This window comes from Perissodus microlepis, chromosome 20 (genome assembly GCF_051167445.1).
Source record: "Perissodus microlepis isolate ML-2025 ecotype Zambia chromosome 20, ASM5116744v1, whole genome shotgun sequence".
NCBI classification, from domain to species: domain Eukaryota; kingdom Metazoa; phylum Chordata; class Actinopteri; order Cichliformes; family Cichlidae; genus Perissodus; species Perissodus microlepis.
The window spans coordinates 5431690-5456287 of NC_140480.1; the positions used below are offsets into that span (position 1 = coordinate 5431690).

The 24598-nt window shown below is 40.0% G+C and overlaps 1 protein-coding gene across 8 annotated transcripts in view; it reads left to right on the top strand.

Moving 5' to 3' along the window:
- Positions 1 to 3226: 3226 nt before the first annotated feature.
- The window catches only part of chl1a (cell adhesion molecule L1-like a), a 48683-nt gene continuing 27311 nt past the window's right edge, over positions 3227 to 24598 (top strand). For 2 of the 8 annotated variants that reach the window (XM_084916669.1, XM_084916673.1), the window contains exons 1-6: positions 17143 to 17884; positions 21057 to 21219; positions 21587 to 21695; positions 21795 to 21982; positions 22085 to 22207; positions 24190 to 24360. In XM_084916669.1, the coding sequence (XP_084772795.1) occupies positions 21138 to 21219; positions 21587 to 21695; positions 21795 to 21982; positions 22085 to 22207; positions 24190 to 24360 (673 nt within the window). In that variant the 5' untranslated portion in view covers positions 17143 to 17884; positions 21057 to 21137. Of the gene's footprint in view, positions 3389 to 17135; positions 17885 to 21056; positions 21220 to 21586; positions 21696 to 21794; positions 21983 to 22084; positions 22208 to 24189; positions 24361 to 24598 lie in introns of those variants that run through there. The other 6 variants (XM_084916668.1, XM_084916671.1, XM_084916672.1 and 3 more) reach the window with 6 other exon arrangements.

A 24598-nucleotide genomic window follows, 5' to 3' on the forward strand; every position in this document is an offset into this window, starting at 1 on the left:
GTGGAGAGGTATCAACAGTCCTCGCTTATTTGCAGTGAAGTGTTTTGAGATGGAGAGAAACACAACTCGAGGTCAAGATTACAGGTCAGTGCAGCACAATGGCCCCATAATGGGTGAAAATGTGTGATGTCCTGGCAGTGTTCTGGTGCCTCTCTCAATTGGGGCTGATGTCAAGGTTCAGGACTCAGTGTTTACTGCTGGTTTGAGTGGTAATTGGAATGTAAGCTACTTCTCTATAGCTCTACGATTGCGCTTAGTCTTTGTGGGAACAGAGAGTGGCACAAACTTGAAAGTGAAGAGCTCCATTTTCTTCTCTTCTTATTGATCAGGGTGCTGTTTTGTCTTTTTTATTCTCTATTTTTACTTCATGAAGGGCACTAGATTGAGATCAATGTTTTAAAATTATAACATGCTTATTCGTGTTTCCATTAGAAGTGTAAACTTTGGTTTTGTCACAAGGACACAGTGAGGTACCTGCAAATATAAAACTTCTTAAACCTGATTCTGAGTAAGAGTTAACAGATGTGAGAGAGGCAATCATTTACGTGACTTAGCTAGCAACAGCAATGATGCATCAACACTATGCAGATTGCATATAGTAACACTTTTATTGTATAGCGTGGGTTTTTTTTTAGCATGTGCATGGCAAAATGAGCACAATGAACAAACTAATTTATTGTCTGTTTAGGTTTGGTTAAATGTTCCAGGTGTCTTCAAAACCTTCTGTGTGCAGGGTCACGCAACATGCTTGGCAATCAACAAATCAATCAGATTATTAAATCTGGCACTGGGTGCTCATCTTTTATACAAATATCCAAGAAAGTCTTTGCTACCTCAAAACTAAAAAAAAAAGAAGAAAAGATGACATGAACTGTGTGATGTGACAGTCAAATTTTGATACCTTCACACCAGCCCAGCCTTGACATAAGCATATACTATGCCATGTGTTGTATAATGCAACATACACTCACCACGTGCACCTTGCTAGTACCAACAGGGACGTGGTTTTGCCTTAAGAACTGCCGTAATTCTTTGTGTCATAGATTCAGCAAGCTGCTGGAAACATTCCTCAGAGATTTGGGTCCATGGCATCACACAGTTGAAGCAGATTTGTGGGCTTGCACATCAGTGATGTGAATCTCCTGTTTCACCACATCCCAAAGGTGTTCTGTTGGACTCAGATCTTTGGAGACCATTTGAGTACAGTGAACTCAGTCATGTTCAAGAAACCGGTTTGATACGATCCACACTTTGTGACATCCTGCTGGAAGCAGCCATCAGAAGATGGGTACACTGTGGTTATAAAAAGATGGACGTGATCAGCAGCAAAACTCAGGTAGGCTGTGGCATTAAAATTATGCTCAGTTGGTACTGAAAAGTCCAAAGTGTACCAAGAAAATATCCCCCACACCACTGAAACACTTATACAAGACAGGATGGATCCATGCTTTCATACTGTTTATGACAGTCTGTGTAGATGCTGTAGCTTATCTGCTTCAAGGTTTGATGCCCTTTAAGTTCAGAGAGGCTCTTCTTCATAACTCGGTTGTAACAAGTGGTTATTTGAGTTAATATTGCCTATCAGATTGAAGCAGTCTGGCCATTCTCCTCTGACCTCTGGGATCAACAACACATTTCCTCTCAGGGAACTGCAGCCTACTGGATGTTTTCTGCTTTTTGCACCATTCTCTATAAACCGTAGAGATACTCAGACCAACTCTGGTACAAGCAATGCCACTTAAATCTCCTTTCTAAGCTATTCTGATGCACAGCTTGAACTACATGTATACACTGCTTTGATCAGTTTTTTGTGTTAAAGTGTAAAGAACTAAAATAAAATGTCCTGTTAGCACACTTTGAAATTATTTCATTTATTGTTATGCAACAGGACTCAAATGACTTAGCCCAGCATCGTCACAATAATCATGTCTTATGCTAGAATTTGCCTAAATCAAAGTAACTGATAGATTAAAATGCTCAGAATCCGAAAGTTTAATAATTTGAGGAAACTCTAAATTAAACAAACAAAAAAATCTAAACACGACCTGCAGTTTAGTACTTATAATAGCCTTTGTCCACTTGTGTTTATGTCAAAGAATATTCCACACACTCAATAAATAAATAAATAAATAAATCTGTCCAAAATGCTGAATTTGACAAATTTAATTGCATGTAAATTTTATATGTCATTTTGTCTCATAGGTACAGTCTAAAATGTTGCATCTAATGGATCCTGGTCAGATGAAATTTACTTGACATTCAGTTTATACCAGGCACATTTTCCTTAATGATTTTATTATATGACTTAAAAAACAAACAAACATTGTTTTCATACATTTCATTTGGACTTAACTCAAACCTACTGCTTCATGTTTGCAGAGGGTAAACAATATGTTTTTGTTTTTTCAGTGCATATCTGCACTTCACATTCTTGTTCATGCTCATGAAAAATAACTTCAGGCGACAGTGTCTGTCAACTGTATGGTTGCAGACAGTTGACACACACAGCCCATCTTTATTTGCATTTGTAACCCTTATTATTCACCTATCACGCTGATATCAGTTGCACGTGGGTGTGGACTAATACTGTACAAACTTTTTAACCTACATCCACTCTGTGGACATAAAAAGAGCAGGACTGGGCAACTGTATTCTCTAGCGGTATCGACTTCAAATTCAAGCAGGTAAAATGGTTGATATGCGTCGATGGGGAAAGTAAGGTCCACTCAGCAGCCATTCACCCTCTTTATATATCGGGAAAGGGCAATTACGTGCATGAATGAGCAGTAATTGTGCTTTGAATTCACCAATAAAGAGGCTCAACTGTTTTGAATATTAGAAATGGGCGCCCCGTGTGTGTGCAGGTACAGTATGCGTGGGAGTGACGAACCCGTGGGCTCGGGCTTTTTGCCTCGATTGATTGACATGCCACAGACTCGCGCGCACGCACATGCGGACAAAAATATTTCCCAAGGTTTTCTATACGCGCATATTTAACTCCAAGCCCAGGTGCCGATATATGACAGACAGCAGTCAACACACACAGACTCGCTGCTTGTCCTTTGACCTCTGAAGCTTCCAAAATAGAAGAAAGACCTTGTGGAGACTTGTTGCAGTTGTTGACTCCGCACTTCTTGGCTGTCATTCAAAAAAAAAAAGTTTCTCACAAGCGGAGGATGAGGTGGAGGAAAAAAAGTGCGCATGCAGCTAACTTGACGTAAAGTCTTCCAGAGGGAGATGTTTGTCATACAGTCAGCGCTTAATCATAGCGTGGACTAAAAAGTTGTCATCCACTTAAAATGTTAAATAACAGAAGCGCCTACCGTGAAAGCTGAGGGCAAATCCCTGATAGATTGATTCATCACTCCAGCTGCTCTTCTTCGTAGGGGTGAGTAGTAGAACAAAAAAATGTGACTGCTTTATGTTATTTTAGTCTGACTTGCGGAAGAAAGAGGCGTTCAGCTTTGTAATAGAGGGATATAATGCGAGAAGAGTGGATGGGCTATTTATCAGTGTTTATATACAGAGGCAGACTTTTAAAAACCTGCACCTGTACCTCAGCATGATATCGGAGCTCAAGTGCCAAATCATGTAGTGAAGATAGAGAGCCACAAATGCCTGCAAAGGTTCTCATTACCTTCTTACTTTAATGTTAAAGTCACCTGCCCACTTTCCTTACATCTCTTCCAAATGGAGGAAGCTTTACGTGCAAACTGTTCATAGCCAATAAAGGGGGCAAAAGATCCAGCACTGGTATTGGTATCGGATCCGTATTTTGTTTCTATCCATTGCTATATACATGCACAAGCCTTTTAGTGTCACCTGTCACACCTAAAGTACTTTAGGGACAGATACATTTAAATTCCATCTCCCCCCCCCCCAAAAAAAAACGTAAAAGAAGAAGAAAAAAAAAAGGTTCAGAATACATGAAATAGTGAAAGGTGTGTTGCTTTGTATCATTTATCTATTAATTGTGGAAATTAAGCCATTTAGCGGTCATTAAATGTTTAAAATGCGCAAATTGATGTTGATTCATCTCATAAATCATGGCACAATGCTACCCCCTAAATAAGCTGCCTTTATAGGTTAAAAATATTGCAATCAGATCCGTACTAAAATTTGTAGTATGGCCCAGCACTAATAGTGCGTTTCACTCTCTGTTACTCGGTTACTACGCCTCTGAGAGGGTGAGGAGCAGTGGTGGGTTAGTGGGTGAGTCGCCCAGAGCATTAGCCAGGCTTAGTCCTGTGAAGCTGGCCTATTCAGGACTCTGCAGCTTTGTCATGGTGAAATGGGTCGCATCTCTTTCTTTGCGTGACCCAACATGACTGAAATGTGGTAATTGGGGAATCCTGCGGTCCTCACTCCCTGTGGTGATGTTTGTGCAAAGCTTTCAATAAAGTAATTTACAGTAGAACAGGCTGTGGCACGAGAACAAGGTCAGCTTTTAATTTTAAAAAAACATCCTGTGTTGCGATTGTTGTCAGCTTTTTCAGCTTTTTCTCACGTGTCAAGGGTCCTGTAGTCTCAGCCGATGGAAACACACACTGTGAATATGTGCATACAGATGCTCTTTGCAGATGTCTTTACTGTTTCTGTTTGGATATGTGAGACACACGCACACACGAATGCTTTTATGGGACAACAATGTTGTTTGGTCTGTCTTATGGGTGGCCTGCAATCAATCATAAGGCGACATATTTATGTACAGTAGCAACTACTATATATCTCTCTTTTTTAATGAAGACCATCTTTAAAGGACAAATCATAATTTTGATGACCACCGCAGATAGGACAACATTTTCCAAGATGTAGAAATCACCCATGACTGGTTACCTTATGACTAATGACAGAATTCAGCCTCCTCAGTTTTACATGCTGGTCTACATCCTCAAGTCCAGCTGCAGATTTTTAACAGTAGGGTAAGCAGTTTATACTGAAAAAATATTTACTGGTCAAACAAAACCAGACATTCGATTTTCTCACATTTAAAAACATAAAAAATTTCAAACACCCATTGTAGTTTCCCTGAATCCAAACTGAAGCTTGCATTTGATGTTTTTTATGCAATCAAAGTCAAAGATCCTCAGTTCAGGATAGAATTTTGGTGAAGAAACGACTGCAAACAATACGCTGATCAAACTAGTCAGTTCAATTTTCTATTGTTGGCTCAAACAGTGCACAAAAACACTCAGTTATTTTGGCTCTTCCCAGTTTAGTTTTTTTTTTTTATCATCCAGGTTGTTTTAAATAAATGCTTCCAGAACAACATGAATTGAACCTTCCACATTCATGACTCACCGGCATTTTCTGGTTTATTACAAGCACAGAAAGGATGGTAAATTTGAAATGTCAGATGGTGAGTGGTTTTTCTGAGTGCACTTATTGTGAAGCAAGTGACTGAATGCAAACTGATGGTGGATTCATGCAGGAAATGTCATAACACTTTGACACTGTGAAATAAAAATCAAAACTTTCAAAAGCAAACACGGGAGCTCCACAGTGGCACCAATGAGACACCATAAATGAAACGGGGTGCCAGGAAAGCACCTCCTGCTCCTGCTTTTCACAGGTTGTACAACACATTGTCACCCCGGTACCGGCATGTTCAGCATGTGTGCTAGGCATGTTGTTTCCACCTATCTCAGCTACCTTTTGAGGCAAAAGACGAGATAATTGCTTTTTGGCAACCTACATAATTGTATAATTGGAGCCTGCTGCATTAGTAAATCACGTCCTTCTATTCAGAGGCTGAAACTTGACAGAGACACCTCCATAACTCTGTAACATACACATTTTATTGACTTGATGTTACACTCTAATATCCTGTTGTACATGGCATATGTTTCCAACAGTCAGCTGGTGCTTTATAGATCGCGTGGATTTAATATCTTGCCAAATGTGTTGTGACAGAACAGAGTATATTTAGCTGCCGTCAGCATTTGAGCAGCTCATGGTTATCCATTAGAAGCAGATAGTTTAATGTAAGAGCCTTACCAGGCAGGGGGTGAATTTCTCAGCCACTTAATCAGTGATGCATGGGGAAGAGTAAAACTCCATGCCAGTCACTTATAGTCAACAAAATTATGGTATCAACATGAGGCCACTGCTTGAATGACTATAACATAACCCAATAATCAAATTTAATGGTAGAACAGACCTGATTGCAAATGGCTTTGCTTTTCTGTCGCTTCCAGAGACATTTCAGGCAGTTTAATGTGCGCGTTTCTTGTTTTCAACAGAAATTGATTTCTGTTTTGAAGCTGCTGATGAGGCGGTTGGAGATTGCCATTGTGAGAAAGTGAAAGAACAAAGTCAAATAAAATTTTCAGATCTGCGATTAGCTGTTTATCATAATGGTCTTTGTGACTTAATGGGCAGAAGATGTTAAATGGTTTTGTGTGCACAGCTATGCAGCGACAGTAAATTGTAAACTAATAAATTCTTTGCTGCATAAATTAAGTTACAGATAATTCACAGAAGGCTTCAAACAATTCATCTGTTTGAGGGGAACAAATTAAAGTTAGTGTTTTAAAGTAGACGGCAAAGGCAGCAGGATACTGCAGCAAAAAGGAATGTGAACGAAACAGGGATGTTTACTATCCTAGAGAAGCACAGAGATCACATCTTTTGCATATTAGTAGACTCAGAGAACACGTTTGTGTGGATTAACTGGTAATCTGAGAATACCGCATATATGAATAAATTAAGATGAGCATGTGTGTGTCTGTGTGCTTCTGAACTTGTTCTTTAGAATAGAGAATGAAGATAACAGCTGTGAGAATAGTGTCTTGATTGATCTTGGCAGGTTTAACTGATGCTTTGTGCAAACTGTATTTGTATATTTTTCTTGCATTTGATTCACTATCGAGTACCGCGGCGCCATACGCGATCTGTGCACAGCCTTTGATACAAAACAAATCGACCAAAGAAAATGAAAGAAAACCTCTGAAAGAGGTTTTTAAAGTTTGACAAAAAAAACAGCACTTGGCTTTAAGGTGGCTCTTTTTGCTCCAAGTATTAGTTTTTGTGTCGCAATTTCCAAAGGACAGGCAGACGTTGCCTTTAAACTTGGTCGATAATTTAGTTCTGCTTCGTTGGTCCGCGTTAATTAGAAGATGACCACTGAAGATGCACTACAGCTCTGTGCGTATTTGGCGGGGGAATTTATTGCTTTGCTCCAAGGACAGCCAGTCCACCTTTGGAATGCTTGTAAAATATTTACAGCAGGCACTGACACAGGGAGTCACTGCGCATCAACACAGTGGTTTAAAATAGAGGGGGCACTGCAGCGTGAGAAACTGATTGTGTCTTCAGATTGTCTATCTTGCCTATTCTATTTAAACAATTGGTGACAGCTTTTGCAGGCATCAAACTTTCACTCATCATGGGATAAAGCTTTTATTCTCTGGAAATCCCTTACAAATTCCCAGTAAATCTTCCCGACATAGATACCAGTATTTCTGTTACCATGGTTGTTTGGCTTTCTGCCTCTCAGCTCTGGCAGTTCCTAACTACCAGGAGCAAAGGTCATGACTGCTCCAGCCGACAAATGTTGGGTGAAATCAACACCTCACGCAGGGGGCACAAATAACTTTGGACCCCGTCTAAATTGGAGCAACTGATAATTCTACACGAGAAGGTTGGGATGATCTGGCTTTGAGAGCGGTCACGAAGGCTGTGCTCAGCCTACTTTAACCCCCCATGCCGCACCTTCAAGAGTTTTTCGACAAGTTCAGTTGACAATCGGATGAATTCCTTCTAGTGAGTGGGGAGCATGGTGTGTTGGCACTTGAAATGCTCTTCACAGCATTCTGTTGGACTCTCGCTTTTGAACACTGCCCTCACTGTTAAACCCCTTTTCCAGGACAAAAACATACTTTTAGACAGAAGGGACAGAAATAAGATGTGCCATCTACAGCACATCGCCCTGCTGACTGGGACAGCGTGTTCCTGTCCTCGGCTATGAAGTAAACATCCTCTCAATGTGTGGCCGCCTCCAGCGAAATATATCATTGGAGTTTTGTTGTTTTCCTGGAACCTGGAGAGAGATGTGCACCTTTAGATAGACTTCAGCAAAGTTAGGGCATATCACAAAACCAAAACAAAGTCTGAGATTGCACTTGGGTCAAAAATGTGAAAATGTAGAGTGCTTTTGTTGAACAGGAGTCAAGAAAATTTGCCTATGACACATACCTTCTGTGTTCTTACATGTTGCCCTGCTTTGAGACTGATTTACATGAGCCAGGACAAGTTCACACTACAGAACAAGAAGGCTGAAAGCAATTCTTTTAGACTTCATTCTTCTCTGCTCACATGACTCATTTAGTTGGCAGTATTCCTTGATGTTCACAAAAAGGATGGACTTTTGTGAAAGGAATATTTACAATGCTCTATATTAAAGATTGTGTGTAAATAAAAGCCACTGTTTTATCAGGTTTCCCTCCAATTAGTAGTAACTCTATATCATTTGATTACTATTTCTTATTTATGTGTTAAAATAATTATCATTTGATTATAATCATATAGTTGTAGCTGGTCAGCATGGGGCCCATTTTATTTAAAGTGGGAAATCTACAAATTTACAACCATTTCAACATTTTTAAATCTAAGGTAAGGTAATTAAAGGTAATTAAAGCATTTTTAGATGATGAAAATAGTCAATGTTTGCACTGAAAGAGCTAGTGAGGATAAACAGTAACAGAGGCCAGTGACTGTTTGTCCCAACTAACTGTTCAGTTGATTGCAGTAAACTCCTAATGTCATTATTGCTAATTAATGTTATTACCATATATTAAAATTAAACTTCTTTAACCATAATATTCAAAAGCAGTGATGCCTTTCAGAGTTTAACTGCTCTGTGCACATTACAACAGTAATACCATGAAACACTGATTCCTACAGTATGCATTTTTTTGCAATAATCATTATCTTTCCCAGGTTTCTGAAATATTAAGCTCTCCATTTGTTGCAAAGATTAGCTTTGACCACAACATTCAGTGCAATAATTTCACTAACAACAGTCCTGAACTCAGTGTCTGTCTTTTCCGCCTGCTGGAATTCAATTCAAATGCTAATGAGCAGAATTCCCATGGATTTCTCTCTCCTGTGCCATAGATATCACCTCCCCAAAACTCAACAACACAGCCCCCCTGCTTTCTTTCTGTTTTTGTCTCTCTCGTACTCTCTAACTTTCATTCTTTGTCAGGGTCAAAACCTTGCTCACAGCAATCTGGCACTAAACTGGTAGTACCCAGCGCTACCTTTCCGGCAGGTATTAATATGCATATGCATCACCATCAGGTCATGCAGCGGCTCTGAAAAATCAACTGCTATTTTCCTTCTTGCCAGAGATGCTACTTTCCCATGAAGATAAGATGGCTTAATATTTCTATTCAGATAAAAATTTTCTTTTGGGGGACATAATTTATTTATTTATGGTGGAGAAATCCCTTAAAACTCCAGTGCAAAAAGACTGTGGCTCACATTTGCTACTTAAAAAAATGACAGTTATAGCAATAAATTTCTTTTAGACCTGTTTAATTGTATGAAAATGGTGATTGTGTATCCTCCACAGTTATTCACTGTTTGACTTTTTCATCATGAGCTATTGCCAAAACTGAATAAACAGCACTAGTAACCATATGACTACTGTCCATGGGCTCCATCTAACTGTAATTGTAGCAGTAACATGTGTTTTAAAATGTGTACTTGTAACTACTTAAAAAAAACTATTAAAACTGTCAGACTTCTTTCTTCATGGCAATATTTTGTGCTACCTTGAAGTCTCATTTTTCACTGCTAAGCTACCAGAGTGCTTCCTCAGTCCTAGTAGTAACCTTGTGTGAGAAGTGGAGGTATTTGCTAATTGCAAGTTAGCAGAGTTGCTTGGGGGGATGTTGCAATCTCTGAGGTGCAGTTATGAGACTTCACTTGATACTTGGCTCTGAATGTGGGACTAGCCGCCCTGGTTTTAATCACAGCTTGCCAACTTGTTGAGTCTTTGTTGAAACATTTACTATTCTGATTGCTGTTGTCACATGTTACGCGGCGCACCTGTTCGTGACTGAAAGACGCAAAGCAGTGTGTCGTCTTCATATAAACTAATGTGGGTGGAGGGTAAGGGTAGCGTCGTGTCTGTCTGTCCTTTTTCGTCTATCTTCTGGCGCTTTCCTCTACACACCAGCTCCCAAACTTCCGACCTAACACAGAAGAGCCCCTAAAACACTCTTTAATGGACCCTTTCAATTGGACGCACAAACCAGAACAAACACTTTCATTCATGGTGTTCCAAAAATGCTAATGAAGCAAGGCCCTGACACTTTCACAGGGGTACCCCTGTCATGAGCCTGTGTTAGACAGCAGTGATGCTTTTGCTCAGACAGAGAGATGCAAGGTACAGCTCTTATGGTAGTTGTCCCAACAGTAATTTAAACCTACCAAGGCAAACGATCTTCTCAAGTTCACCTGGCTCTGAGCCATGGCATATATGGAAGAAATCAGGGGAAAAACCAGATTGAAATTCTGAAGAAATAATTGTCGCCTTTTCTCAAACAATTCTTGAAATCCCCCAGTTGCATTTTACGCTGTCAACGATGTAGAAAGTGCCAAGAATTTCTATGTCATAGTTGAGATACGTAACATTTTCCAGGGAATCGCTGTATGCAAGTGACAGCCAACATTTGGTGATGATCTTCATACCTCAGCAGATAACTGCATGTGCTGCTGTGCTGCACTCACCAAGCTGCAGAGAAGACCATGGATTGCCAAGTGTGGTCAAAGTCCATATTGTAGAGGTTAATCTGCAGGATGAGAGACTTCTCATCATTTAATCGATGATATACACTAACCGGACACATTATTAGGTACACCTGTTCATTAACACAAATATCAAATCACTCAATCATATGACAGCAACTTTATGCATTAAGCCATGTAGACATCGTCAAGATAATCTGCTGTAGTTCAAACTGAGCATCGGAAAGGGGATCAAAGGTAATTTAAGGAACTTTATATTCACATGCAGTGCTTTTCTACTCTTCCGGAGTACTCAAAGCACTCTATGCAACATTCCACATTCACCCATTCACACAAGCACTGTCTTCTATGCTTTTTAAGTGCTTACTAGCTACCATTCACAAACACTGGCTGCACTCATGCAACTTGAGCCAGAGATCGAACCACTAACCGTCTGATCAGTAGGTGACCTGCTCATGCACATGGATGTTTGTACCCGATGGACTGATCTAAGGTGATTTCCCCATATAATTAATTATCCTAGAGTTTACAGAGAAGGGCCCAAAAGAGAAAAGTTCGCTTGGTGAAAAGATGGCTTTGAGGGAACAGTAACTCAAATAACAACCAAGCTATGCAGAAGAGCATCTCCAAACACAAATGGACTATGACAGCAGAAGACCACACTGCGTGCCCTAAGCTTAGAACTGAAGCTGCAATTCACGCAGGCTCACCCAAAATTAATGGACTTCTGCATTTTGATGGTAGGGTCAGAGTTTGACATAAACAACATGAAATCATGGATCCATCCTACTTGTATTAATGGTTCAAGCTGATGCTTGTTGTGCAGTGGTGTGGGGGAAAGTGTCTTGGCTCACTTTAGACCCCTTAGTACTAAATGAGCATCATTTAAACGCCACAGTCTACCTGAGTTGTTGTAGTCCATAACCATCCCTTTATGATCACAGTGTATCAGTCCAATGATGGCTGCTTCCAGCAGGATAGCTGACCATGTTGCAAAGCTCAGATTACCTCAAACTGGTTTCCTAAACATGACAGAGCATTGAGTGTACTGAAATGCCCTCAACAGTCACCAAATGTACATTATTTACATTTTACCCAGCATTTTACTTGGACACGTACAAACCTCGATTTTCAAAATCAGATTGCATTTGACTGAAAGCGATCACCATGTGAAGTAGACGACGATAACATCTTTTTCGGTCGGTTTCTAAATAGCTTTGTAGTTATCTAACTGAGTTACTGGGATCCGCAGATTTCTGCGGTATAGGTTTGAGGGAAAACTTTGAAGTGACTCATGAGCCTTATTCTCTTGACATGTTGCAGCAGATGCTTTGAAACTCATTTATTTCCAGCTCATCAACAATAGGCAGACAACTAATTTATTTCTGATGAGTTTCTCACGAGTGAATTCTTTTTTAAATTAGTTGATACATAATAAATTACCTTTGCTTGTGGTATTTGTTTATTTTTTGGCTGTTATAGATATAATCCACGTTCTGTGATGGTTACTCATGTCACTTCTTATTCTCACACACATATGAAAGTGACCCGAACTGTGTCTGTGAATGCTTTTCTTAACTGAGGAGGCTGCGGGCTGAATTTGTTTGAAGCGAGAATAATTTATGTTTTTTAAAATGATACAAAGATTGCTGTTTTAACAGCCAGAAACTGTGTTTTGAGTCTTTAAAAGGCGGGGTGAGAGGTGATGTTGAGTAGAGTGAGAGTGTCCGCAATTATGTGTTCATCCTACAAGATGAAGCAAGTTTCATTCTTCTGTGAGGATTTATTACTTTGTCTGTGAAACTGATTTCTTTTTACACTTACAAACAGTGGATCCATCTGGATCCATCGCAAAATACTTGATGCACTATGACAAAACTACAGATTGAATACACATATTCTCTGGCATTTCAAAAAGAATTAATTATGACTGAAAACCACATTCTCATTTGTTACTTTCTTTCACAAACAGTGACAGCAATGTGTTTATGGGTCACTGGAAACATTGCTTTAAATGAAATGAAATTTGCTGCCAATGTGAATTATGTGTTCTCCCAATAGCTAAAAAAAAGCCACACTGACACCTAAAACTCAGTTGATCATTTTTAGTACGTTACAAACAGAAGACAATAGGGGCATATTAAATGATTTCCTTCTAATGTCTTCAATAATAGTAATTCTGTTGTAATATAGAAACATATAATGTCAAAAGTTGGTCAGAATGTAAACATTGTGCTTTAACTGACAACTTTTGCAAGTTTGTTAAGCAAACTAATGAAGGACAGCTGCTGCACAGATGACTGTTTTGAAGCAAAAACTCTTACAAGACTTTACTAACCCAGCTAAATACCACTTTAGGCCTTCGAGATTATCCCATAAACTAATTACCGGCTTAGTTCAGACAACAGAGCACAGCACTGCTCCTTTATCTGCCTCTCTGCAACGGTGATGAACAATGTTTTGAGATGAAGGCAGGTTTGATGAGGTCTTCTTGTGGCCTGACTGTCTGAAGGGAGGAAATTGAGTGTGACAGCTTGTCTCCAAACTGTCTGTCTCTTTGCTGCTAGCTATGGAAACTGACTAAGCTTCTGAATGCCACCCTTTGTCACCCTACAACTGCAAGGGACATATTTCAATAGTGATTCATGTTCTTTTATAGGCTGTCTCACTCAGAGGACTTTGACTTTTTCTATGAATGGAAATTCAGTTTATCTAGCAGTTTTTTAAAGAAAATACATCATTTCTTTTGAGATGAAAGATCTGCAAATGAACTATCCTGCGCATAGTGAAATTTAAAGACTGTGGGTTGAGTATTAGGAATTTATAATCCTTATAGCGTGCGTGGAATGCGTGCCATTTGCGTGCCAGGCTAGCTCTTGTTTATTGAGGCAGCTCTTCACATGTCACTCCACAAATCACTGTGTTCCACAGCGGGAAGCACTTAAAGCACAACTGAGTGAGCTTGGCAGCACTTTCATGAGCAACACACACTCATCAGGCCTGCGCAAAGCACATGTGCTTTGCAAGTTACATTCACATTAGGCAGTGACGCAATGAAACCTCTGTTGTGGTGCTAAACTGAATGAGCATGTGTTAATGACTGAAAATCTGTGTGGTGTTTGAAATTTCCTAACAAATCTGCGGAGGAGATGAATTTCAGGAAACGAGCACAAAGACAAGTGTGTTTACAGGTCCTGTATGGAGAGTGATTAATAGCACAAGGAGCATTTTTATGTGTAACTTGCCACGTGCCTTTGTATGCATTACAATGTTTTTTTTGTAGCTTTTTCTAGTTTCAAAATGAGAGCTGCTGCACATCTGTGGTTTTAAACCTGTTATGCCTGTATAGAGTGTAAAGCGGAGAGCTCCGGCCTCTTTACATAACACCGGCAGCACAGGTTTGATGTGGAAATGTTTGATGTATGTCAGGGAGCTGTTTGTGTGAATTCCGGGCATAGATGATTACCGGCTTGTTTAATTGCTTGAAGGACTTAAAGTGAAACGATGAAACCAACAAGTTACTACAGATCAGCGCTTTGAATGTGGAGGTAGGAGCAGGCACGTTGTTGCTGTTGACAGGGGAAACAGGTCAGTTAAGGCCACATTACATATCACTAATGCTAATATTGTATTACAGCCACTTTGAGCTGGAACTGTCCCAGTTTACTGGTGAGTACAGGTAGTTTTTAAGATGGCTCTGTATTTTTGAATAAATTTTTTTGTTTTTTAATAATATTACACCCGGAATGAGTGGCCTACCGATACTTACCCATCAGCGAGATTGAGTAGGTAAAGAAATCATAGACAGAAACCAGTCATTATCTGAAGAGATCTCAGGTTTTGTCATAATTGTGGACAGTTGAAATATCACTTCCACTTCCACAAAACATTGCTTACACTTATTTTGTCTGGGTGTTAGTTTTTTTTCTCCAATTTTGTAGATCAAACTCTAAACAATCTGAATAGAACGGCAGCTGGGATTAGTTATAATAGTTAATCTAACCAAATAACTATTATTTACTATGAAATCAAAGGTACTCTGTAACATAGCAGTTCTGATTTACAAACAAATATTCTTCATAATTATATTGTTTTCTGAAGAAGTTGTTTGTCAGCAGATGTTTGTCAGAAACCCGATAGCTGCCATTTCAATGCTGACAGCAAAACTAGTCATGCTTTCCGGTGCGCTTTTGTTACCTGACACACTGAAATCTTCCCAATTGTAACTCAACATCTAAGAATGTGAAAGAATGAGTTACAATCTTAGCTGCCGTTGCGACTTAAAGCATAGGTGTGCCTCTCTTCGATGATACTCATTGTATGCACGTCACAGACATGTATTGTTGTTTTAACCTAGTCATCTCGTACTACGCGCCCTGCTCCATTATTGTATGTCAAGCTTTTTTGAAGGCAAGTTTGTTTGGTAGATATAGTCTGTAGCAAGAAGCCTTGTAATTATCAGAAAGTACCAAGAAGGTTAGAGAGGACATGCATTATGACAAAGGTACTGGGAAGGGCTACGCTGCAGGGAACCGAGAGTCTCCTTAAAACATGAAAGGGTGGAATTTGCAAATGACGTGTTTCTCTCGTTTGTTTTAAAAGCTATGCGCGGATTTAACAAACACAGTGAAGCTGGTCATGAGCAGAGACTCTGAAAACACTTTTTTTGTCCATTCTCCTGGAACGCTCTTTATTTATTTGTGTAGGAGCTTTGCTAAGCTGAGTCATTTATGGAGTGGGCTATAATTAGAATAATGATACTGTGAATCTGGAGTATATCATTTCTTTTCTTTTTGTCAGTTAACACAGTTTAATAGCAAATATTTGGTCCTGTCTAGTTTAAGAAAGAGCAAGGCTGTTAGACTTAGAGTTGGGAAGGTGCGGGTGTCTGTCCCAATCACAAGAATTTGATGAGGCATGTTTTTCCATGCCTCCGTCTATCAATACCCTGGAGCACTGCATGGGAATGAAAGTACACTTCCACAAAAGATCTGGCCTTCTGATGGGTTTTAGTTAGCAAATAGCTGAAAGACTAAAACACAGTGGACAATATATTAGGTCAATGCCACAAAACATAAAATTCTCAGGAGAATTTTTAAGCAATCGGTGGGCAACCTGCCTTATTTCATGGACACACACATGCTGAGACACACACACACACGCGCATGCACACACATGTCGGGTATTCATATCTTGTGGGGACATCTAATTGACATAATGCCTTGCTAGTCCCTTACCCTAACCCTAACCATAACCCAATTGTAACCCTGACACTAAAACCACATTTTGAGTCTCAAAAATGCCTTCAAACTTGTGGGGACCAGGATTTTGGTCCTCATAAGGGCTGTTGGTCCCCACAAGTATAGTAAACTTCCAATTTTGGTCCCCACAAAAATGTTAATACCCGTATACACACACACACACAGACACACACGCACACACACTCACAAACGTACACAGTCTCTCCTCTCTCCTTTTCATCGGGCTGTAATTCGTGCCTGCTGCAGCCACCTTTAACGAGGTAACTCTATACTGGATGTATTTACTTAGATCAGATAAGTGGTCGTGCTACAGTGATTGTCTTTTTATTCACGTTAATCTGAATGCCTATTCAGCCTAATAGCATGTCAAACGATGACTGAATTCGGAAGTCTGTAAGAGGCTTGGCCTTTTAAGTTTTTATGTGCTTACAGGAACTGTGCTCTTCTAAACATGGAATAGGTTCATTTAAAGCGATGACAGCTCTCTTAAATGAAGTGCATAATTATGTCCAGCCCTTCAGTGCTAAAAGCAACTTTAGGTTAAACTGTAGTCAAGTGAATAAAACGCTTTGATTTAAAAGTAAAAAAGCTGAACAGTAAAACTAAAAAGTGCAGCTTCCTGAGGTTTCTTTCTTTATTCAAAAAAGAAAAGTCTAAATGTAATTTTAGACAGATTGTTAAGATATTTAGACTTCTAATTTTAGTGCAAATGCTTTTCTTTTTTTTCTTTAATTGCTTATTTTTACTTTTTAATTGGGGTTATAGATGTCCTAAAAGTGAGAGAATATTGTGTAAGCCAAGCAAGGAGCTTACACTAGTCTTCAGACTTTAATATACTATAGAGTAAATGTCAGCTCTTTTTCCTGCTTGGATGACCCTACAAGGCACCATGAGGATTCTTCACCTTCTTAGTTCAGTCATTATGTCTCCATTAGAATAAAAAAAATGATGTCTAAGGTAGAGTATTGTAAAACAAATCTGGAACAAACTCAAGACCAATTTAATATGTCTTGCCCATATTGCAAATCCCTGCTTTTTTTTTTTTTTTTCTTTTTACTTGGAATATAATCAAGACCTGCTGAGGGAACTACAGTTAGATAACATCAGAGGCTCTACATACGAGGAATATTTGTTTGAATAGCTGAATGAGAAATGCAACCTTCGTAACATATCTCCAGATAAGAAACTACCTTGAGAAAATACAGGAAGGTAAAGCCAAGTCATGCCTTTTATCAGTGCCATCGAGTCTGTTTCAGACATGTTTTTCCATGCCTCCGTCTATCAATACCCTGGAGCACTGCATGGGAATGAAAGTACACTTCCACAAAAGATCTGGCCTTCTGAGAGAAAATGACTCCGTTCTCTTTTCAATGGAGCTAAGACACACTGCATTAAAATCATTGAGACCGAGCCCGGTGTAAATGGGCATGCATAGTTTGTAGAGGGCAGTATGGAAAGATCAAGGAAAAAGGGTGAGAGAGAGTGAGCTGGAGAGGGGGACAGACATGCCTGCGCTTCCTCTCCACCCATTCTTTAATGCTTACTGAGTAGCCCCGCAGTGCACCCTTTGTCCCAGTTATTGTCACAGGCTTAGAGAGCTTCTTTGCCAAGTGAGAGGCTTTGGCGACATATGTCACTTCAGTGAGTCTCCTGTCGCTCCTTGAGCTGCTTGAGTAGAGGGGCGGGCAGGGAGGCGTGTCTGTGTACCAGGAGGGGAGCAACGTGAGGTGGAGGAGGAAAGGACATGTCAGAGATGTTGATTCAGAGAGAGTTGTTGGAATGATCCCCTGGAGGTCCTGTACTTTTTATGCGGACTTGAGCCTCTGCTAGAGGTGGACATAAGATGTCAAATGACTCAAAAGACTGTAAGTATTGGTTACTTCATGAACAGTCTAATTTGTAGTCCTTGGGAAATGGTTGGTTTCTGTGCTTACTCCCTCTGTATTTGAGTGGAATGACATAAAATCAGTTGTCTGTAAGTTTGCAGCCTGTACTCTGCAGCTACACATGCACAGTCTGCAGAGCTTCTGGTCTGTCCGAGGAAAGGCTGTACTAAGTTTGCTTTTAAGGAAGTAGAGGAGATCATTGTATACAGTGTGGGCTGACAAGGATTAGTCATGTAGAAGACACACTCTCTTCTGGCCAAGTATTAGCCTGGGTTACACAATCCCTGTGGATTTGTGGCTATGAGCTGTCATGTGTCAGGTAATGCATCTCTCAGCTCCGAAAACAAATCCTTTGTTATGTGTTTACATAGTGACTCCACCCCATTTATGCTCCAAGGATTTTTGAAATGGACTATGTCAGCTTTGTTTGAGTTCTCAGTGAAGTGGCAGGTTTGCAGATCTCGACGTGTGTGCAGAGTTGAGTAATTTGCCTGACCAACAAAGCAACCAACAGTGCATTTGCACCACACGAATGAAATTGGCCTAAAATCTGTTGTCGTGTTGTTAGGATAACTGAAAATCTTTTCAAAAGCTCGAGCTTCCTTTTTTTCCCCTCCTGTGTCACTTGAGGACTTGCAGGCCTCTTGCCTGAAGACGACTTTGCAGAGTCTGTTTGGCTGATGGAGTTTTCTTCCTGTCACATAAATCTCAACACTGTCACTAAAGTTGTTTTTAATGCCAGTGCAGTGGTACTCTGGGTGGTCTCCAGTGAAAAAACTTTATCTGTGTGTGCTGGTGTGCGAGTGTGTGTTTTCCTCTGGGCTTGAAATACACACTACTGTTGTACCAGACTAGAATAAGCGTGGCTTCCAGCTTCACTGCAGCATGAAAATGTTTGTTCACTCCACTGGAACAAACATCTAACAAGCTTTGTAACTGTTCCAACTCAGGAAAGATAATCACAATAAGACCTTATTGCAAACAATACTTTGCAGCAATCTCTCTTAATTTGTTTAATTGGTTCTAAATTCGAGTGGCTTAATCCTAAATTGAGTCTATAACAATCACCACATTAACCTTGCTCACTAAGTGGGAGCAGCACATGCAGCCATGTGTCCTTAGAAGAACCCAGAGTAGCGCTCAGCCATTGTTAAGCAGCGTACTGTATGACTGCTGGAGCTCACCGACTTCATTCTACTGATAGCAGGATTAACTGGAGGGTGAACCCATTTGGCATTGCTGGTGCTGCCGCCACAGTCTCAACACTGTGAGAGCTAAGCCGTGAAACAGTGACGGGCTTAGACCAATTTATAAACTGCCATCTTGGATCTAGCGATCGTTGCAGACAGCAGCTTAGCTTTTGTGCCAGTCGGGTTTACTGTAAGCATGTCATGCGATGCCACCAGCCAGGCTTTACAGTTCAAAGGGTAATCACAAAACAAGTGCTCTGCCACAACTTCACAACAATGAAGGACATGAAATGGCTGTTGTCTTCAATAGGATATCTTGCATCAAGCAGTCACAGATTCTTTAAACTGACCGTTTTCAGAATATTAAGTTTGCTTTGTTTTGTAATCTATTGATATTTATCATGGAGCCTGTTCAGAAATCATTCAGCATATTTAACATAACAAACTAAGGAAGAACATTTAATATATTTTTAACTGGGATTATTATTGCATTATGTGTTTTCAACAACACCTTTGATGACTTTCAGAAATGAGCCTGTCTGTGCTTTATCAATCAATCAAAATTTATTTATATAGCACATTTTAAAGACCGAAGTACACCAAAGTGCTTTCCAGTAAAATCATGATACAGATAAAGATCACAATATAAAATATAAATTACAGATATAAATAAAATAAATAAAATATAAAATAATTACATAATGCAAAGCCAGATGTAAATTACCCTAATTAGCCTTGAATGCCAGGTTAAACAAATACGTTTTTAGACGTGATTTAAAAGACTGAATGGAATCTGATGCGCGAATATGAAGAGGAAGAGTATTCCATAACCTGGGTGCGGCAACGGCAAAGGCACGGTCTCCTCTGGTCTTCAGCTGAGACCAGGTTGCACTAAGAGCAGTTGGCCCGATGATCTTAGTGCTCTCTGAGGGCTATATAGACAGAGGAGATCAGCTAGGTAGTCAGGTGCCATATTGTTTAGGATTTTATAAGTAAACAATCAAATTTTAAAATCAATTCAATATTTAATAGGAAGCCAGTGTAAGTTGGCCAGAACAGGGGTGATAGAATCATACTTTCTAGTGCCGCGGGGCGGTTAAGAGACGTGCTGCGGCATTTTGGACCAGCTGCAATCGCTGAAGAAGAGAAGAAGGCCCAAGTAGAGAGAATTACAATAATCCAGTCTTGAAGTGATGAAAGCATGAATGAGTTTCTCCAGATCTTTGCGTGGTATATAAGGTTTAGCCTTAGAAATTAGGCGTAGTTGGTGAAAGCTGGTTTTTACCACAGTAGAAACCTGTTTATCTAGTTTGAAGGAACTATCCATGAAAACTCCAAGATTCCTAGCAGCATCAGTGAGGTGGTTAGCAACAGGCCCGAGTGTGCCAGTCAGTTGTCCCAGAGGCATATTTCTATCAAAAATATCATATTTCTGTCTTCTTTTCATTTAAAGTAAGAAAGTTACGTAATAACCAGTCTTTGACATCCCTCAGACAATCAAACAGAGGATGTAGTGAAGATGAAACATCCCCAGTCAGGTGGAGGTAGATTTGAATATCATCAGCATAGCAGTGAAAAGAGACATTATGTTTTTCAAAAATGGAGCCCAAGGGCAGCATGTACAGAGAAAACAACACAGGACCCAATACCGAGCCCTGGGGCACACCACAGCGAAAAAGGGCAGAAGAAGAGGAATATTTTCCCATCATGACAGAGAACGACCTCTCAGAGAAATATGATTTAAACCATGATAGAACATTTCCTTTAAGGCCTACTACTTGTTCCAACCTTGCCAAAAGGATATCATGGTCAACCGTGTCAAAGGCTGAAGTCAAATCCAATAGAACTAAGACCGCAGAGCGCCCAGAGTCAACGATTAGAAGAAGGTCATTGAAAACTCTTAGTAGGGCTTTTATGGTTGAATTACTGAGCGTAGGACTTCTGTTTTCTGACTCTTACAGGTCCTCTTTGCCTTCCAAATTACAAGTGACAGCAGTTGACCAACACATTCTCCTGATCTCTGTTGTGTCCAGTGGAGGGTGATGACTTTGGCAGGGAGCCTGTCGCTTCGTCTGCTTTTGGCCTTGACCACCATGGCCTCAGGCCTTAATATCCCTCTAGAAGGTATGAGTGTCATGACACAAGTGCTTGCTAGTTCTTACTTGTGCTGTGCTGAAATATGAAGAGTCATTTAACACAGTTAAATTCACATGGAATGCCTGTGCTCTGCTTCATGTGAATACCGTAAGGTCCACAGAATCAACACTCATTTTTACAGCTTTTTAAAGCTAAATGACATAAACTGAGTAAGAGTAAGTTTGTGTTTATTATTATTATTATTATTATTATCATTGTGTTTGAGCGTTCAAGGCTTTATTTGTGCAGTATGGCTGGCATACACTTGTGTGTATTATATCTTATTTACTTCAACAACTTTAGTGTTAACTGTCACCGTTCAGTAACGATTTTTGTATGTGGCTTTATTTCATAGTGGAACAGCCTCCGACCATAATAACGTATACATCAGGTCCCATAATTGTACTTCATTTTGACACGACCATTACTGTCAAGTGTAAAGCTCGGGGCAATCCACCACCAGAGTAAGTGTTGTCAAGTGACATGAGTTGAAAAAAACAAACAAGCCAAACATTGAAGCCTTGATCAGTTGCATGGATGTGAATCATATTTTGCTCTAACAGGTACAGATGGGAAAAGGATGGCCAAGCATTTGTCCCCCCAAACTTCCAAACAATCAGAGCAAACCAGACAAAGGGCTTACTTGCACTTCAGAGTGAGGACATGTCCGAGTTTGAGGGAAAATATAGATGCTACGCATCGAACAAGTTGGGAACTGCTATGACAAATGAGATCGAGATTAAAGCTTTCAGTAAGTAATCTTTAGATAAAAAAGATCAAAACCCAGAATTTTGCATTTTAATGTCATCACTGTTTTGTTTTTCATGTTGTTGAACATTTGCTTTTCAACTAGGTATCCCTAAGTTTCCAAAGGAAACCCTCAGTCCCATTGTTGTTAGTGAGGGAGAACCAATCACCCTGAAATGCAACCCACCAGAAGGTGTGGCCCCACGTCTTATCTACTGGATGACTGTTGGTAAGCCATGAGGCGGTTTATCATTTTTGTGATTTATATATTGCGTATTCCAGTTTATTAATTTGTTAAAAGGGAAAAACAACTCTTATTACTGCTTCAAAGCAGTTTTTCTAAAAGTGACTGGGGGACGGCTGAACGATTATTACCCCGCTCCAGGCTCGCACTCATGTTTGTGGCAAACCAGATGCTGTATTTAATGCAGTAATAAATACAGCCCCAGCTTCTCCACAGGAACTTGGAGCTGTATTGATCACCAGGGTCTCCACAAACAGGAGTGTAAGATTGGAGAGGGGTGACTGTTGTTCAGCTGTCCCTCAGTCCAGTCATAGCTCTCCTTCACCGGGTGGAGCTGGCTATGCAAGACCAACCAAAGGTCCACAACACTACAGTATCACTGCAGGATCTAGGCAGGATTGTGATATTGAGGCATTCAGTCATAATGGTAGCTCCTCAACATTGGGGCGCCAGCTGAGTGCATAAACCAGATGTCTAAATCTACAATTTCTCTCATACTGAACTGGATTATTATTGCAGCAGTGCTTCATCAGTAGGCTGACCTGCCTAATGATGGTCTAACGATGAACATTTTTCCAGGAAATGCTTTAAAAGCACTGCTTAAAAGATCACAGCAACACTCAAGCTAGTGTTTTAATTTTTCCTCAATGGTTTGTAGATGAAAAAAGCAAAAGGCATACTAACTAATGTATTTTTACATGATAAAGCCCCACTTTTTAGTAAAGTTGGTCATATGTTCTAATGAGTGCTATTGAAATTGTTCAAATAGGCACCCAGAAATTCAGGAAAAAGGAGTAGTGTCTCAGGAAGAACTTAACCACATGCTTTGATCTGCTTTGTACACTCGGGGCATAAATGTGCCAACCACATAATATAAAGATTCCTGGCTTCCTAATTTTCCACATATCCGGTCAATTACAGCATAATTGTCAGTGTGGTCAAATGACTACTGCAGTCTATTACTGTCTATGATTGACATGTTGCATCTAGTAGTTCGGAAGGTGTTTGACGTAACAAAAAGTACTTAGTTTAAGCCATAACGGTGCCTTCGCTGTTCCTGAGTTTGTTATTGGACTTGCACTGTGGAGCGCTCAAAGCTGGGGTAGTTTTAGATAGTGTGAATCTCTGTCTGACTGCACCAGAAAATCCCCACAGATGAATGTGGCTGGTGACACATTGTATCCTCCGGCTATCAGCAAAGTTAGCAGTGACAGTAAAGACAGTTCAGGTAAAGGTACACACTTGAGGTCCAAGTGTTTATTGCACATCGGGGTCCTTTTCCCTCCACCACCGCCAGAGAAAGTGATTCACTGTGTATAAGGTCACCTCAGTTGTGTCTGAAGTACTTCGCTGAACATCCTCAACCTCCTCCAACAAACCTGACTGATGTCAGGAAGAAAAAGTTAAGAGGCTTTCAGCTGCTCAGAAGGATAGATCCAAAGCCATGGGGCAGAATGAATGAAAACACTTGTGCAGAGCTGTTGTTTTATATTATGTTTCAATCTGTTTTTTTTTTTTTTATTAGTTTCTTGATACAAGATGCAATGTGGAATCGAAAGGCTGCCATTAAGCTTAAAAAACTAAACAGATGTTGTCCATCTGGTGACATCTCTGTGTCTGCTTTGCGTGCACAGTTGTGCGTGTCACCGATCCATTATTGAAATACTGGCTATATATACCTTATATTCTGTTGCAGTGCACTTATGAGTTCACCAGGTCTTTGCAAGAACACTCTTTAGAGAATAACTTCCATATAAGATATTAGGCCACACTGCAGTTAATTTTCAGGCATGGCTGATTTGACATGTTATCATCTAAAAGAGTCCCTCTGATGCACCCTTTAAAAGTTTCTGTCCAATTGGCACCTTCTTATCAGCCAACATGAATTTCCTAGGCACATGCTATGAAGAGTTACAATTGTTGTAACAATGATTTCACATTATTTATACAACTATGTTGTTTTCCAGATCTCCAGCACATTTCGCAGAATGAGAGGGTTTCCATGGGAACTGATGGCAACCTGTACTTCTCTAATGCCTTAAAGAATGACAGTCGCCAGGATTACGGTTGCTTTGCTGCCTTCAACAGGATACGCACAATTGTCCAGAAAAACGCCATGGCTGTTGTGGTCAAACGCTGTAGGTTTATGACAAAGTCTCTCTGGCTTGGAAACTGCACTGTAGCTCACTTGTTTAGCATTTTGTCAATATCAGACCTGCAAAAATGTTATGTGTGGTACATCTCATCTTATCACACAATCAAAGATGACCAAATCACTACGACTTCTTCAAAGCAACTTTTGATCCTGTAATGAAGCAGGGCTTGCCTTGTCATGTTGATGCTGAAGGAAGTTTTTGTTATGACTCAGACTGATGA